This window comes from Mus caroli, chromosome 14 (assembly GCF_900094665.2).
Source record: "Mus caroli chromosome 14, CAROLI_EIJ_v1.1, whole genome shotgun sequence".
NCBI classification, from domain to species: Eukaryota; Metazoa; Chordata; class Mammalia; order Rodentia; family Muridae; genus Mus; species Mus caroli.
In genome coordinates, this window is record NC_034583.1 from 25408266 (window position 1) to 25422393 (window position 14128).

Sequence of the window (14128 nt, forward strand, 5' to 3'; positions counted from 1 at the left end):
GAGAGAGAGAGAGAGAGAGAGAGAGAGAGAGAGAGAGAGAGAGAGAGAGAGAGATGGGTGGGTTCATTCCCCTAGATAGTCCAGGACAACATGGAGATGCCTAGAGGCCAAGTGATAGACCCAAGGACACATGGCCAGGGACTCTTGACTCCCGCCCCGTGAACTTTTCATGTGCCTTCATCTGTCGGCACCCCCTTTGCTCATTCATAAAATTAATGCAGCCATTCTTAATTAAGCCATAAAATGAATTTAATGGCACCTAGGGAGGTGGTGACTGCATTAATTAGCTCCATGCGGCCTTGACTGGAAAGATGCCATATAAATTCACAGCAAATGGAAGGCTTTTGGCCACCGGCCACCTACACGAGGTTCTGTCTCATTGTCTCTGCAACAAAGAACTGGCAGAGATCACTTGGTTGAGGCTAGGAAGGATGAAGGCCACTTCAAAACTGGAGCAGAAGCCCTAAGATGGGGCCTGCTTGGCCCGCAGAGCTGTTTGTTGGCTGGAGAGATGATCTGTGGAGGAGGGACTGTCTCCTCGGTTTCCCTCCCACAGAAGTGACAGGGGCCGTGGAGAAAGAACCTTGGGCCAGAATGCACTTGGCTAAAATCTCCCAATTCAGCAGATGCCAAACCTGGCTCAGACACAGGCTGAGGTAGCACTAGGGTCACAGTGCCAGGCCACAGATTTTGGGAGCCTGGTTCCCTAAGACTCACTGGGGACAGTAAGAGCAGCCTGAAGGACTGTCCTCCCTGCTTGGCCCAGGTCACCTGGTCAAGCTTGCATTTGGGTCTCCCAGCTGCAGCCAGCTGGGCCTTCTTTGGGTCTTTCTGGCTTTTCTGCTCATTTCTAGCGAGTTACTTGAGCATATATGGATTTGTCAGACCATTGTGGGACAACTTTCTCATTTTTTACGCATCTTCCAGTCTTTATATTTAATCTCTTTATTTAAACTAAATATGCTTGTCCCTTAGCATCCATGGGATATTGATTCTAGGAACCCCTGAAGATACCAAATTCCCCAGATGCCCAACATTTATACAAAATGGTAGCATATTTGCATAGATTCTGCCCAAATCCCCCTTCCCTGTTACTTCATCATCTCTACATGAGTGGCAGTGCTTAATATAGCATCAATGTTGTTAAAATGCAATGTTGGTACAGACAGAAACATGTTTAACGTCTAAAAGTATTTCCGTCTGAAGCTGGGATCACCCCCAAACAAAGCTCATGGACACAGAGCACTGGCCAGGCTTAGTCAGCTGTTTGTTTTAAGTTGATCACAGTGGGAAGGAGACAGGTTTGGAGGACTGCCACTTTAAATCTTGGAAAGGTAGCATTTCTCAGTTTTGCCACCCTTTGGCCAGATGGGTCTGAGCCCAGGGACACAGAGGGACATTTTTTTTCCCCTGGGGCTCTGTTCTCTTTCTTGCACTGCCTTCATCTGGGGCTGTTGGGCTTCACAAAGCACCAGGTTTGGACCTGTACACCAGGGATTCAGGATATGAGCCCTCAACATGCACACCTGTGGAAGGGGCTGACTCAGAGCCCTTCACTCGATCCACTAACCTTGTTTATCACATTGTGATGAGGCCACTCCATGCTCAACTCTGAAAGTCAGGGGTCATAAGCCCTGCTTCTAATATGCTCTTCTAGCTAATGTTACAGCTTGCAAACAAACATCCCAGCTCCCTCTGGGTCTCTGCTTCCTAATCCACCAGAATGGGGACTGAAGGGCAGATTTCTGCCTGTCTTCTTCCTGTGTTTCATTCTCTGCCCCCGCCCCCCTGCTCTCACTACCTGCTTTCACTCAGATCCCTAGTGCTATTGACTCACTTGACTCTACACCTGGCATGGGTTCTCTGACTCAAACTCACAGTTCTTTCTAAAACCCCTCTTCTAATATTTCAGCAATCAAGCTTCAAGATCTCTTCTTCTAGACCTAAGTGAGTCCTCACTCTTCTTGGTCCATTGGGCTCTGAGCTGGGCTCTCATAAACCTACTACCCAGGAAAAAAACTGGATCGAGTTCCAGGGGCCTAAAGACAGAAAAGAATTACTGAGAAGGAAAAGTGGAAAGAAAGACAGTGATACCACCTAGTCTCTGTCCATGACACAGATGGCAAGAGGCCCCTGGCATGGGATACTGGTTTCCCAGCATGAGGATGGTATATATTCCACAAATACATAATTGAACTTGAGCTATGATAAAATATCACATTATTGAGATTTCTAACAACTAAAACAAGTAAACAAACAGAAACTGGACTCTGGAGCTGAAATTGACCTTGAGCTGCACCTCAGAGCCAAGAAAAGGGAAATTACCCATGTTGTTTATTCCGTGATCAGTCAAGTTGCTTAACGTGCATTTTAACTTTGGGAGGCAGGGAGGTACGCGGCCCTTCACCCGTGAAGGGTGACGCCTTTCATGGCTGCTCACCCTGAGGCCTCAGAGCAAGGCAAGTCCTACCTTCTGGGTTTCCAGGGGGAAAGTGATAATGGCCATGGTCTGGAGGAAGTCAGGGGTCCTCCACACTGGGTCCTGGGGGTAGGAGCAGTGCACCAGGCGGAGGAACTGAAGAACACTGCTGGGGAGTGTCTGCTCCCAGGCACTGTCTCCTGAACCTGCAGGGGGCTGAGGACACACTCTGTTAGACATGGTGGAAGACACAGCATGCAGCAGCACGACAGAGGGACAGGGGGGTTAACTGAGAGAGGCCAAGGAGCTAGAATACAGGGGGACATCTTCCAGAGTCTTGGTGTGACCTGCTTTTGGCAATTGCCTAAGACAGCTGGACAGTAGCAGGAACTGATCATCAAACAGGTGCGGACATTGTTCTCTGTGTTTCCTATATGATCCTTCCCTCACCTTAGAGAATGGACTCCATATTTACTTCTGTTTTGCAGTTGGAAACACAGAGGCCTGGAGAGGCTCACCACAGACCACCCAGTATGTGAAGGTCAGTGAGAGTGAGCCCAGGCGATCTGCTCGAGTGTACTGTGTGCTCACACCATCCCAGTGGGCATGGACATGGCATGCTGAGCTCAGGAAAGAGTGTGCCTGTCAGTCCTCAGCCCAGCCTTCCTTAGCCTAGAGCCAACTTCCCCACTAGAGACTCCATCCTGACCCACACCGGGGTCTCCCTCGTCTGAGTAGGGCTTGAAGAGGCCTTCTCATGCCAACCAGGAGCCTGGCATGTATTGTGCTGAGCTGTGCTGTGCTGTGCTGTGCTGTGCTGAGCTGATCCCCAGTGCCCTGTCTGAGCTGGAGTTTCCTCCCATACTCTGCTCTCTTCTCCTCTGGTCCAGACTGAGCCTCCTCCACCCTTTCCCTTGTGTAACATACTCAGCTGCCCATCTGGAGACTGGCATGTGCCCCAGCCAAGACATCCAGCTACTGGCTAAGATCTTGCTATTCTGATGTCTGGAACTTCATATTGAAGCCTCAGCCCTAGGCTCTTTCTCTGCATAGCGACACCAACACACAGAGTCAACACCCAGCCTATTCCAAGTGACTCATGGGTAGGTATTAGAGTTATTCTTATGATTAAATTTAGCCTTTGTCTCTCATCCCTCTACAAGTTTACCATGTGTAGAATCTTATCTACTAAAGTTGGCAAATGTCACCTTCATAACAGGTCTGCTCATTGTATTAGATCAGTACCGAGTGGCTTTGCCCATTATTATGATGTTAAACTAATATCCTTCACATGTGAATTTAATGTGCTTGCTAATGCATTGCAAACACTTAGCCTTATACTTTCATTTCCCTCTGCATATTTTACAACTTTTTTTTTAGTTTTAAATGAGCTTACATATTGCTTTTGCTTTGCTTTTGATAACATGTTGGTTAGGTAGACAACAGGTTCCTTACACTGTGGATAAAAAATATACATCTTAGATATCCACAAAATTAATTGCATATTAGCCCTCCAGTAGAATGAATACAGTTTTAAAAAATGAAATGCAATTATATGTACATATATTTACATATAAATATATACACACATCTATGTACATTATATATGCTTAGCCACATGGACATTGAGAGTATGAACCAAGAGATCTTTAAAAATGTAACTATAGGAATTCTGGAAAATAACAAAATTGAAAGATGCCAAGTATTGTAGTCTTAGAAAGTGACATAAGTAAGTCAGGATACTCATCAATATATCCAAGATAGCACTCTTAAAATAACTCCACAGGCCTTCAGGTTCTTTAAAAATAAAAATAAAAAACCTGCGATGGAAAGAAAGCTCAAATCCCAAAGCTGAAAGTGAGGTGGTGGAAACTACTGCCCAGAACATGAGTTAGAAGCCACCTGCTGGAGCTGCCAGGTCCCCCAGGGGCGCATGTGTTAGAGCTGCACTGGTAACAACTGTACAAACTTGGGACACATTAGGAAGTCTTGAGTCATTGGGGGTGTACCCCAAAAGGGCAGTGTAGGATTTCAGGTTCTTCTCTGTTTTCCAAGGTAAGGAATCATGGAGAAAACCCAGGCCCAGGAAACTTGCATTTAAATAATATAAGAATTAGTAAATATGACAGTCTTTTTAATACAAAGGAGGACCTGTATTTTATTTTAAAACTTGTACAATATCAAACCTCACAATAGCACAGTGGAAAGAAATCTCAGCCCAATAGCCTTTACAAATGTTCATATAAAATCATAAATGGAAATTTGTTAATAGAACATGGAAATGCACTGAAAGTAACAACACAAGGATTGAAGGAGATCTTTACAAAAATGCAAAGGATCCTGATGATGGAATTTTATCACATGAAACTGATTGAAAGATACAAACACGTGATCACTTAACAATATGGCCAAGACAACACGAAAAATGGTTATTCTTTCAAGGGCTAACACGTGTGTCAAGGAGATGACTTAGCCAATAGAAGCACTAGCTGCACACACAGCAAGTGACCTGAGTTTGGTGTGCGAGTTCCTGTTAAAAACCTGGTACAGCAGCACAAACCTTAGCCCTGGCACTCCTACAGTGAGACGGGAGGTAGACACAAAATTGGTCAGAAGCTTATGTGTGAGCCTGCCTGGAAGATGCAGCTATGAACAACTTGAAAGATCCTCAAAGAGGAAGGGGTGGATTAATGCCGAAGTTATCTATTGACATCCACACCCGTGCCACAGCATGCACATGTCCGTACATATGCGCACATGTATACAGCTTTTAAAGTAAAATTTTTTTTTAAGTAAAAAAGACATAGGGTCTGTGCCTTCTCTACATAACCACATCTGCATGCAGGAGAGAGAAAGAGAGATTGGTAAAAGCTGAAACAATGTGGTTTTGATCCAATGCTAACAAACTCTAAGGAACGGTTATCTGTGCTCCTAGGTTGCTGAGGTTCTGAGAATGGACTGAGCATCTTTGCACAAGAGTGCTAAGGTGAGCAAGAGATGTGTGTGTGTGTGGGGGGGTGTTGTGTGGCTGTGGGGGTGTTTTTAAAGTCTACTGAAGTGTTTCTGAAAAGTGCATTCAGACAAAAATGCATAAGGCATGCTTTAACCCCTAACACACACACCACAGATTTTGACCCAAGAGGTCACCAAGCTAGAGAGCAAAGATGTGCATTGCAGATATTTTGTAAGAATGAATGCATCAAGCAACACCATACACTGTCTATTACAGATATGGGTACCTCATGACACACAAGTCTTACATTTTTCTACTTTATTGACATAAAAAAATAAAGTCCACAAAATATTGTGGAAATAAAAGAAAAATTGTTTTTTTGAGACTCCATCCTCTGTAAGGACATGGTATGATTTCCTAAAGATGCGTGCTGGTTATTTCTGTCTAGAACACAGTGGCTGTGTTTGGAGCTGGGAGTGGGTGTCGGATGATTGTTAGGTTTGGGTTGCTATTCTTTGCATGTGAGAGACAATACAGCATTTTTTTTTTTACAAGAACAATGGCATTCCCTCCCAGAACCAAGGCTCCCATGAGGTTTGGTATCTTCAGAATGTAATTGAATTTCTCAGCCTCCTTACCCTTGCTGACCTTTTCCCAGACCAAACAACCTTCACCTCTTACAGCTGCCACAGCATTTAAGTGAATCCCTTCTACTCAGTTCTCACAAGCTTTGAAAGCCAAGATTAAGCAGCTCCTGTACCACGTGGCTTGGTGCCAGGCCACCCATTTTCTCTGAGACAGGTATCTACCTCAAAGTATCTCTCGGGCAAGGCCTGATGCAGAGGAGCCTCTTAAAAAGATACACACTGTTGTCTCTTCAGAACTGTCCCCACTGAGGAAAACCAAATACTTAAAAGAAGTAGGGAGTGGACGTCTCATGGTGACAGTGCATAAATCGCTTTGGGAACCTTAAGGTTCCCTCCCCATGGTGGCATTTGTGTCTTATTAAAAGGAAAAGAGAGACCCAAGGTAGCACAGTTGCTCAGTGTCACCATGGGGTCCCCTCCACCACACTATGAGACAGCAGCAGGCTCTCACCACATGCCAGGCAGATGCTGGTGCCATGCTCCTGGACTTCCCACCCTTCAGAACTGCGAACTAAATTAGCCTCAGTTCCTTGTAAATTACGTAGTCACAGGCATTTCTCTATATGAGAGAATGGGTGAACACATAAGCTTTACTAGAAATCTTCTGGAACAAACAAACAAAAAAACCAAACTGACCCTTCCAAACTCCTTTACATTGGGACCTTCTGGTATGCTGTGTGGGGGACAAGTCTCACCTGGTTCATGATGGCTTTCAGCATCCCCAGGAGTAGCAGAGCACCTTCTATGCACAGCCCAGCCTGGAGGACTTCTTGCTGATGATGTTTCTGAAGAAGCCACTGAAGCATCAAATCCAAGTTCTCCTTATGGAGAAAGAAGAACCTTAAAGAGATCTGCCCACCAGTGGCCAGCTTTATCACAGTGCTTCACACGTCCCAGGGTTCCCCAGTAGGAAAAACAAGAGGACAGAAACAGAATGGGCCACTGGCCCTTAAGGAAACTTCCAGCCCCATGTGCATTAGAAGCACACAACTCTAAGAAGGTGCAAGATCTACCAACAACTTGTGGCAAGTGGAGTTCTTCAGGGCTAAGGGTGTAGAACAGGGGCACAGTGTGTGTCTGGAATGCACAAGGCCCTGGGTTCTAATCTCAAAAAATATTCGACGTCACAACCAAGTTCAGTGGGTATGGTCAATGAACTTATAGAAGGCAAGAAGGATTTCAAGGTTCAGGGAAAGTGCAGGGAAGGAGCAGGGTGTAGAATCAGGAGGCCTGACGTTGCCCTTTTAATAGCTCAGACCAGCTACTCAGCAAGCTCTTCAGCCTCTTGGCGGTTCAATTTCCTTCTCTATGAAATGGAAGCTCACATTATCTACTCCCACGGGATTGTTTAAATATCAAGTGAAATGGAATATGTAAAATGTCTCCTACAGGTCTTAGACTCCTAGATGTTTGTCTCCCATAATACGGAGAAATAAAAATGCTGGGTCTCAATGAACTTAACACAGGATAGTCAAAACCTTGGGCTGAAGTGGTCTACACTGTATTTGTGTCTATGGAGATGTAGATCAAATCCATAAAATATGGGAGTGTGCAGTGGGCTGAATGTTTTAGCCATGCTTTTGTTCTATCCCAGTTCTGTTCAGTTCAGCTCAATTAAAGGCTAAGAAATTATTTCCGGTTCTGCTATTCATCAAGAACCTGGGAAGATGCATCAAGGGTCAGGTCTGTCTCCCATCTGCTCAGTATTTAAGGAAATAGCACACCTACAGGCACCAATGTTATGCGAGGTACACTGAGGCACAACGAAGGAAACTGTCTAGGGATGTCAGCAGGAAGTGGCAGGTGACAGTGGGAGAAAGGAAGAAGGGCACATGAGACATGTGACACATGTGACAGCTGAGCACATAGCAGCTGTCCCCTTGTGGACATAACTCAGCAGAGTTATAAGGGGAAGATGGGGTAAGTTGAAGCCAGCTGGGAAGGCTAGTCAAGTAATTAAACTGAAGGAGTTCTAATGCAAGCTGGGGCCTGCATCTGACCTGGAAGGTGAGAAAGCCCAAGAAGGCTTGGACCAAGTGTAAGCATGGGTGACCGGGAGATGGGGAGGTGAACATGGGCTCTTCTTAGGGGTATTTGAGACACAGGGCAAAAGTATGAATTAAGGAGCACCTCCTGGTCTCAGAGACATGGTTGGACATGCTTGTGGTCTGCAAGGGAAGGGTCAGCGAGAAACTAAAGAGGAAGAAGAGGGAAATGCTGCATGTGGTGGGTCACTCAGGATTAAAGAACATCCTCTCTTGGTGACAGTGAAGGGGATCACTCATGATGAGCAGAGCTGAGACCTAAGGTGGGACACTGGGGCAAGGCCAGCACTAGTGTGCTTCGATTTTTCTAACCAGAAAGAGATTCAATTGATCACATCAGGTATTCTACGAGCAAGAGTGGGAGGTAGGAGTTAAAGAAGTCATTAGTGCTGATGGGAGGGATTTAAAGGTTAGCCAGGGTGCAGGGTGTGAGGGAATGAAGCAGGTCAGACACAGTTCCAGTTGGAAGGAGCAGAGGGATAGAGAATCTTAGGGAACAGCCATAATCATAGGAAATCAGAAAGCAAAGAGTGCCCCTCCTCCCCAGGGTGCACCCTAAACATACTCTGGGCCCATTGGTCAGCTCTGTAAGTGGTGTCTGGAGGAAGAAGGAAGATATGATGAGGTACACTTCTGGAATGAGAACATGGTAGGCCAGAAAGTCATTCAAGACCCGGAACCCAGGAAGCAGGCAGGGGCTCTGGTCAGGCACTGCAGGGCGGCTCTTCAGGTTGTCTATTGATCAGGTAGAAGAGGCACAAAAACCAGTTACTGATACCAAGTCAACACACTGAGCACACCACAGAAACACTGGACAAAATATGTTTCATATAAAGAGCACATGGAAGTTCCTTGTGACCATGCCTGGCCAGTTCTTAACATGTTCACCCATTCATTGAACCATCTACCCATTCATCTATCCATTCATTCACTCATTCATTCATCAAAAATAGACACTAAATGCCAACTATGCAGCAAGCACCAAGGCAATATCCTGTATTGGGCAGAGGAGCTATCACACTTCAAAAAGAGGTACAGATTCCAGGCACATATGAGGCACACAATGTAGTGGGGAGGGCAGACATAAGGCGATTCAAACAAATTAATATGTGCATACGAATCATGGCGGGAGTTAGAGAGATGTCATAATGGAGCAGAGAGATGTTATTCAACCTCCCAATTCTGGTTGTGCCCCCTCACCCCCGTCCTGAGGGAAGGGTACTGAGATGGGACATGAAGGACAAGTCAACCTCTACAGGAAGATGCATCCAAGGAGAAGAGTCAATGTGCAAGGTGCCCAGTGCATAAACGGATAAGGAGATTTGAGGGCTGGAAAGCAGCCCACAGAAGCCAATGAGCATGGGGTACTAGAATTCAGCAAAGGGAGTCTAAGGAGGCAAGGGGTGATCTGGGGACTGAGTCACCCAAGTGGGCAGGGTATGGGCAGGGCTTGGTCCTCACACACACCCAAGACAAAATAGTAATGGCTTCATGGAGACACTCACCCATCACAATGTCCACCCCGTCCATGCAGCTCTCTACCCAGCATCCAGCAGATAGGCCATCCCTAAATCGCCCACGGAGGGAAGGGCTTGACAGAAAGTACAGCAGCAGCTTCAATGCCAGCGTGGTGGTGCTGGGATGCAGGTGACCCTGCAGGAGGAGCAGGAACCAGTCGGGCCCCAGGCTCAGAAACACCTGCTCCTTTAACCTAGAGGGGCAAGACATGAAAGCAAGTCATCTCTCAGCCCATGAGCAGGAGGCATGCCCAGAAGACAAGCGCAGCTTCACAAGTCACCGCAGGAAGGGCCACTGTGCACTAACTGTGATTATATTTTGAAGGAATACAGTAAAAGTCTTTCAGGATCATTGCACAGTGGATGGGTTCATCCATCGACAGTGCTGTGTATGCAAGCAGAGCTTCTCCAGGCAACTGAGAACTAAGTCAAGACATGGGGATGTGAGCGCTCCTTGTAACCCTACTCACTACTGTTCATGCTTACCCGTCTCCATTACCATCAGCAGACCAGTGATCTAAGACACACATTTATTTACCCCTGTCTTCAAAGCATCTCGCCAAAACTAATCCAGTGGTTAGCTGTGATGTTTGTACTTCTCAAACATGGACGTTAAAGTGCTGAGTTTAGATTTGTTAGAGGGAACTAAATGGCAGGGAGGTAAAAAAAAAAAAAAAAAGAAAAGAAAAACCTGTCTAGAAAGGACAACAGAGAGAGTAAAAGTCCCGGCCACTTAAGAGCCATAGAAAGCCATCTGAGCAGGGCAGATTCTCAGCATCAGCTGCCACACTGGGCCTGCTGACGGCTGGCTGCTGGCTGCTGGCTGCTGAAATGAGCTAACACTGGGCTAGAAGTGGAGAGACTGTTTTCCTTTTAGTATTGTCTTTGGTGCTTATTAACTGGATGACTTTGACAAGACTCTTAATGTGCTCCACCATTTAACTTAATGATAATATATAATGACATATGATAATATATAATATATAATGATAATATATAATGATAATGATAGTGATGAAAGTGGTGGTGATGCTGATGATGGAGTGGTGGGAACTATGATGATGGTACCCATTCTACTCATGGTGGTGAAAGTGATATGATGGTGATTGACATGGTGGTAGTGATAATGACAACGAGAATTAGCTTAGAGATTCCTTGACATCCCAGGCAGGCACCCTTCTCAGAGTTACCTGCCAATCACTTTATCCTCACCCAAGCTCACCAGGAAAACTACCATTTTCCTCTCACACTGAGCAGAAAGAGGCATATGAAACTCACGGGACCTTTTTGGGACCTTAGGGAAAGAGCTGAAACTCCAATCCTAGGTTGAGATTGAAGAGTTCAGATGTGAGAGAATCACCCTTGATTCTCTTCCAAAGAGATAAAAGGGAAAGGGCTGGGCTCATTCATCTCTAAGGCATCTTTCAGCTTGTGTTTTGATTCTAGGAATGTAGAGGCTCATTGGCTGGTAAGAGTGGTTTTGGTGTGTGTGCATTCTGTGTGCGTATTGTGTGTGGTATATTTACATGAGTGCACGCACAAGTGCAAGCGAGGGTGAATGCCAAGTGTCCTCCTCTATCACTCACCCTGTTATTTTAGTAACAGGGTCTCTTACTGAATCTGTAGATCACAGTTCAGCTAGACTAACTGGCTAGTGATCTCCTTAGCTCTATCTGCATCTACCACTCTCCCCAACATTAGGTTAACAGATAGACATCACATCCAACTTTTACATGAGTGCCAAGGATTCAAACTCAGGTCCCATGCTCACTGACCGAGGCACCTCTCCAGCCTCAGCTGGAAAGTCATTGGCTACTCTTTGCTGTTTCTTTGCTGGGGAGTATCGCTCTACCATAGCACCAAACACTTTCACACACTGGCTCATAAACTCAAAGAGAGTGCAAAGTCATGGGACGACTGGCTCAGAGCTGCATCCTCCAAGTCAGGGATAGTATCTGGTATACAGTAGGTGCTCAACAAATAGTGGTTAGCTGAATGACTCCAGAGTCTTAAGCAGGCAACAGGAAAAGTAATGTAATCAGCTTTGTGATTAAACATTACTCTGAAGGTTAACTGAAGGCAGATCCTCCTTTTAATCCAAGCTGGAAAAACTAACTAAAGCACCAAGTGTACTGCAGAAGAGTTTGGCAAGCCTTTTCTATGATAGATTTTCTTTATGCTAACCATTTCTCCATTCTGTTGCCTGCCAGGCATAAGACATCAAAGAAAGCAGTTGTCACAACTGCCAGAACAATAGCCATTATGGGATACGATGGTGGCAAAAAGAATTTATTGAAATGATATCAAATCTGTTTCTAGTTCTCTGTGGCCCTTGAGGATTTGCATCAGGATATACCTCAGGGCAAGGTCTGGCTTACTGTGTGGAGAGAATATTATTTCTATTCTGACTAGTGCAGAGCACACTGCAGCAAGCAGACTCGAGGATGCTAAACTTTTCATTAAGAAGAAGTTTTAATGCCCCACCCTGTGTGAGGCAACCCCAAGCCAACTCAGCCTTCCTGGGTCTACTCACTCAGAGGACAGATGAAGTTGGGAGGAAGATATTACACCAAACAGCATCTCCAGCAGCTGGTTTCTAAGCCAGATTGCCTTTCCAGATGTTTGGCTTCCAGCTACAGAAAAAAAGAAAGAACAAAATTCAGATTTGAGAGAAAGCGGATGTAAAGAGACATAATACTTGCTACAGCATACAATTGTATTCATCAAATACGTGGTTTACTTGGGAATTGGGCCACAGATAGGGCTCAAAATCTTGGCATTGAATTCTAGACTTCTGTGCAAGACTTAAAATGAGCTTCAGAATACTGCTGTTTCCCTTTACTTGGGGATAGCTTCAGTGTTTACTCTTGGGGGAAACAATCTTTGAAGTGATAAGGTCAGAACTATTTTTCAGGAGAAGCAGCTTGACCCTTGAAGCATCAGAAAAACTCTAAAGGGCGCACTAGCAATGTTTAACAGAGATTTACATTGAAGACTGATAACAGGCATGGTGATGTCCATCTTTCATCTCAGCACTCAGGAGGCATAGGCAGTCAATTTCTGTGACTTCATGGCCAGCCTGGTCTACACAGGGAGTACAAGACCAATCAGGGATACATAGCAAGACCCTGGCTCAAAAATAAGAAGGTGTGGGTAGAATCTTCACCACGAAATCCATGTGAGAAGGTCTCTTTCATTCTGGTCCCATCACCCATTAAGTCCCTGATCTTGCTGACCTTTCAGTTCTGTCCTCTGAGAGGAGAGAATAGCAAGTTCCATTTTTGAGGCTTGGCCTAAGAAGAGGTAGGGCTAAGCATTTCTGTCCCAGAAATCATTCTGTGACCGTGAGACTGTTTTACTTCTGCCCTGTCCCATGCAGGGGACACTAGCCTCATGCTGTGGCCATATTTAGAAATATGGCCAATGTGAAAATCCAAAATTATAATTTTTAACTATTTAAGTTTTTCTGTATTGTTATGTGTGTAAGTGTATATGAACGAACATGCTTGAGAGTGTGCATGCACTTGTGTTTACATGTGGATAGAGAACAGAGGGCGATGTCAGAATGTCTGTTGCTCTCCACTTTGAGAGACAGAGTCTCTCACTAAATCTGGAGGTCTCTGATTCTGCTACACTAGTTGACCGGAGAACCCTACAGATAAATGGTCTCTGCCTCTCCAGCTCTAGGGTCACAGAAACTGTCTAGTGTGTCTGGCTTTTCATATGGATATTGGAGATCCAAGCTTATGTGGCAAGCACTTTACCAACTGAGCCATCTCTCCAGCCTCCAGTTAGTTAAATTTTACATTTAAATGGTCCCATCTTGGGCAGCACAGACCCAAAGGGTCAAGAATAAAGTGGTTGTAGCTGCTACCCTATGCACTCCTAGCAAAGGGAGACTGGGTAAGATGGGGAAGCTGTTTCACATGGGTAAAAGAGTGGACCAAACACATATCATAAACTCTACATCATGAGAAGCCTGTGGACTTCAGAAATAAAGCCTGGTGGGACTGGAAATGACTAGGCTATTAGAGAAGGCAGAGAATGTTGTGGGCAGGATGCCATTCCTGGAGAGACAATGTGTTCACGGCATGCACAGAGGTTATGAAATCTGTAACAAACACTTCAGAGTGTTAGCTTGAGGCTCATTGATACTGGGGACAGTGAGGGTTCAACCAAGAAAGGTCAGGACTAGCATATAGAGGCTGCCTATCCTGGGAGCCTTAGAAGCCATTGCAGGTTTTGAAGCAGGAATATATGGTTTGGTGTATTGTGTAATTTGAACTGTATAGCTTGAGGTTCCTCAGCCACTGTTTGTCCATCATAGCTGTGAGTGTCTCCCTTCTTTCCCACAGCTCATATCCATGCAAAGTGGTCCCCGATATGTGCTTTTGGGTGTCTTGAGGATCATCCCGACTCTCCCATCGGATGTCTGAGAAAGGGGACTCTCACCAAGTCTGGAGGGGTCCTGGGCTCCATCCAGGCAGATCTGCCTCTCGTTCACTGATGAAGGCTTGAGGGTGTATATGACAAACAGCCCAACCCTG

The 14128-nt window shown here is 45.4% G+C and overlaps 1 protein-coding gene across 4 annotated transcripts in view; it reads right to left on the bottom strand.

Moving 5' to 3' along the window:
* Window positions 1-14128, bottom strand: part of Wdfy4 (WDFY family member 4) — a 218847-nt gene that overhangs the window by 122324 nt on the left and 82395 nt on the right. For 3 of the 4 annotated variants that reach the window (XM_029469139.1, XM_029469140.1, XM_029469141.1), the window contains exons 27-33: window positions 14034-14125; window positions 12115-12214; window positions 9570-9775; window positions 8630-8799; window positions 6715-6840; window positions 3816-3875; window positions 2471-2635 (exon numbers count right to left, since the gene is read on the bottom strand). In XM_029469139.1, the coding sequence (XP_029324999.1) occupies window positions 2471-2635; window positions 3816-3875; window positions 6715-6840; window positions 8630-8799; window positions 9570-9775; window positions 12115-12214; window positions 14034-14125 (919 nt within the window). The remainder of the gene's footprint in view (window positions 1-2470; window positions 2636-3815; window positions 3876-6714; window positions 6841-8629; window positions 8800-9569; window positions 9776-12114; window positions 12215-14033; window positions 14126-14128) is intronic. The other variant, XM_029469142.1, reaches the window with a different exon arrangement.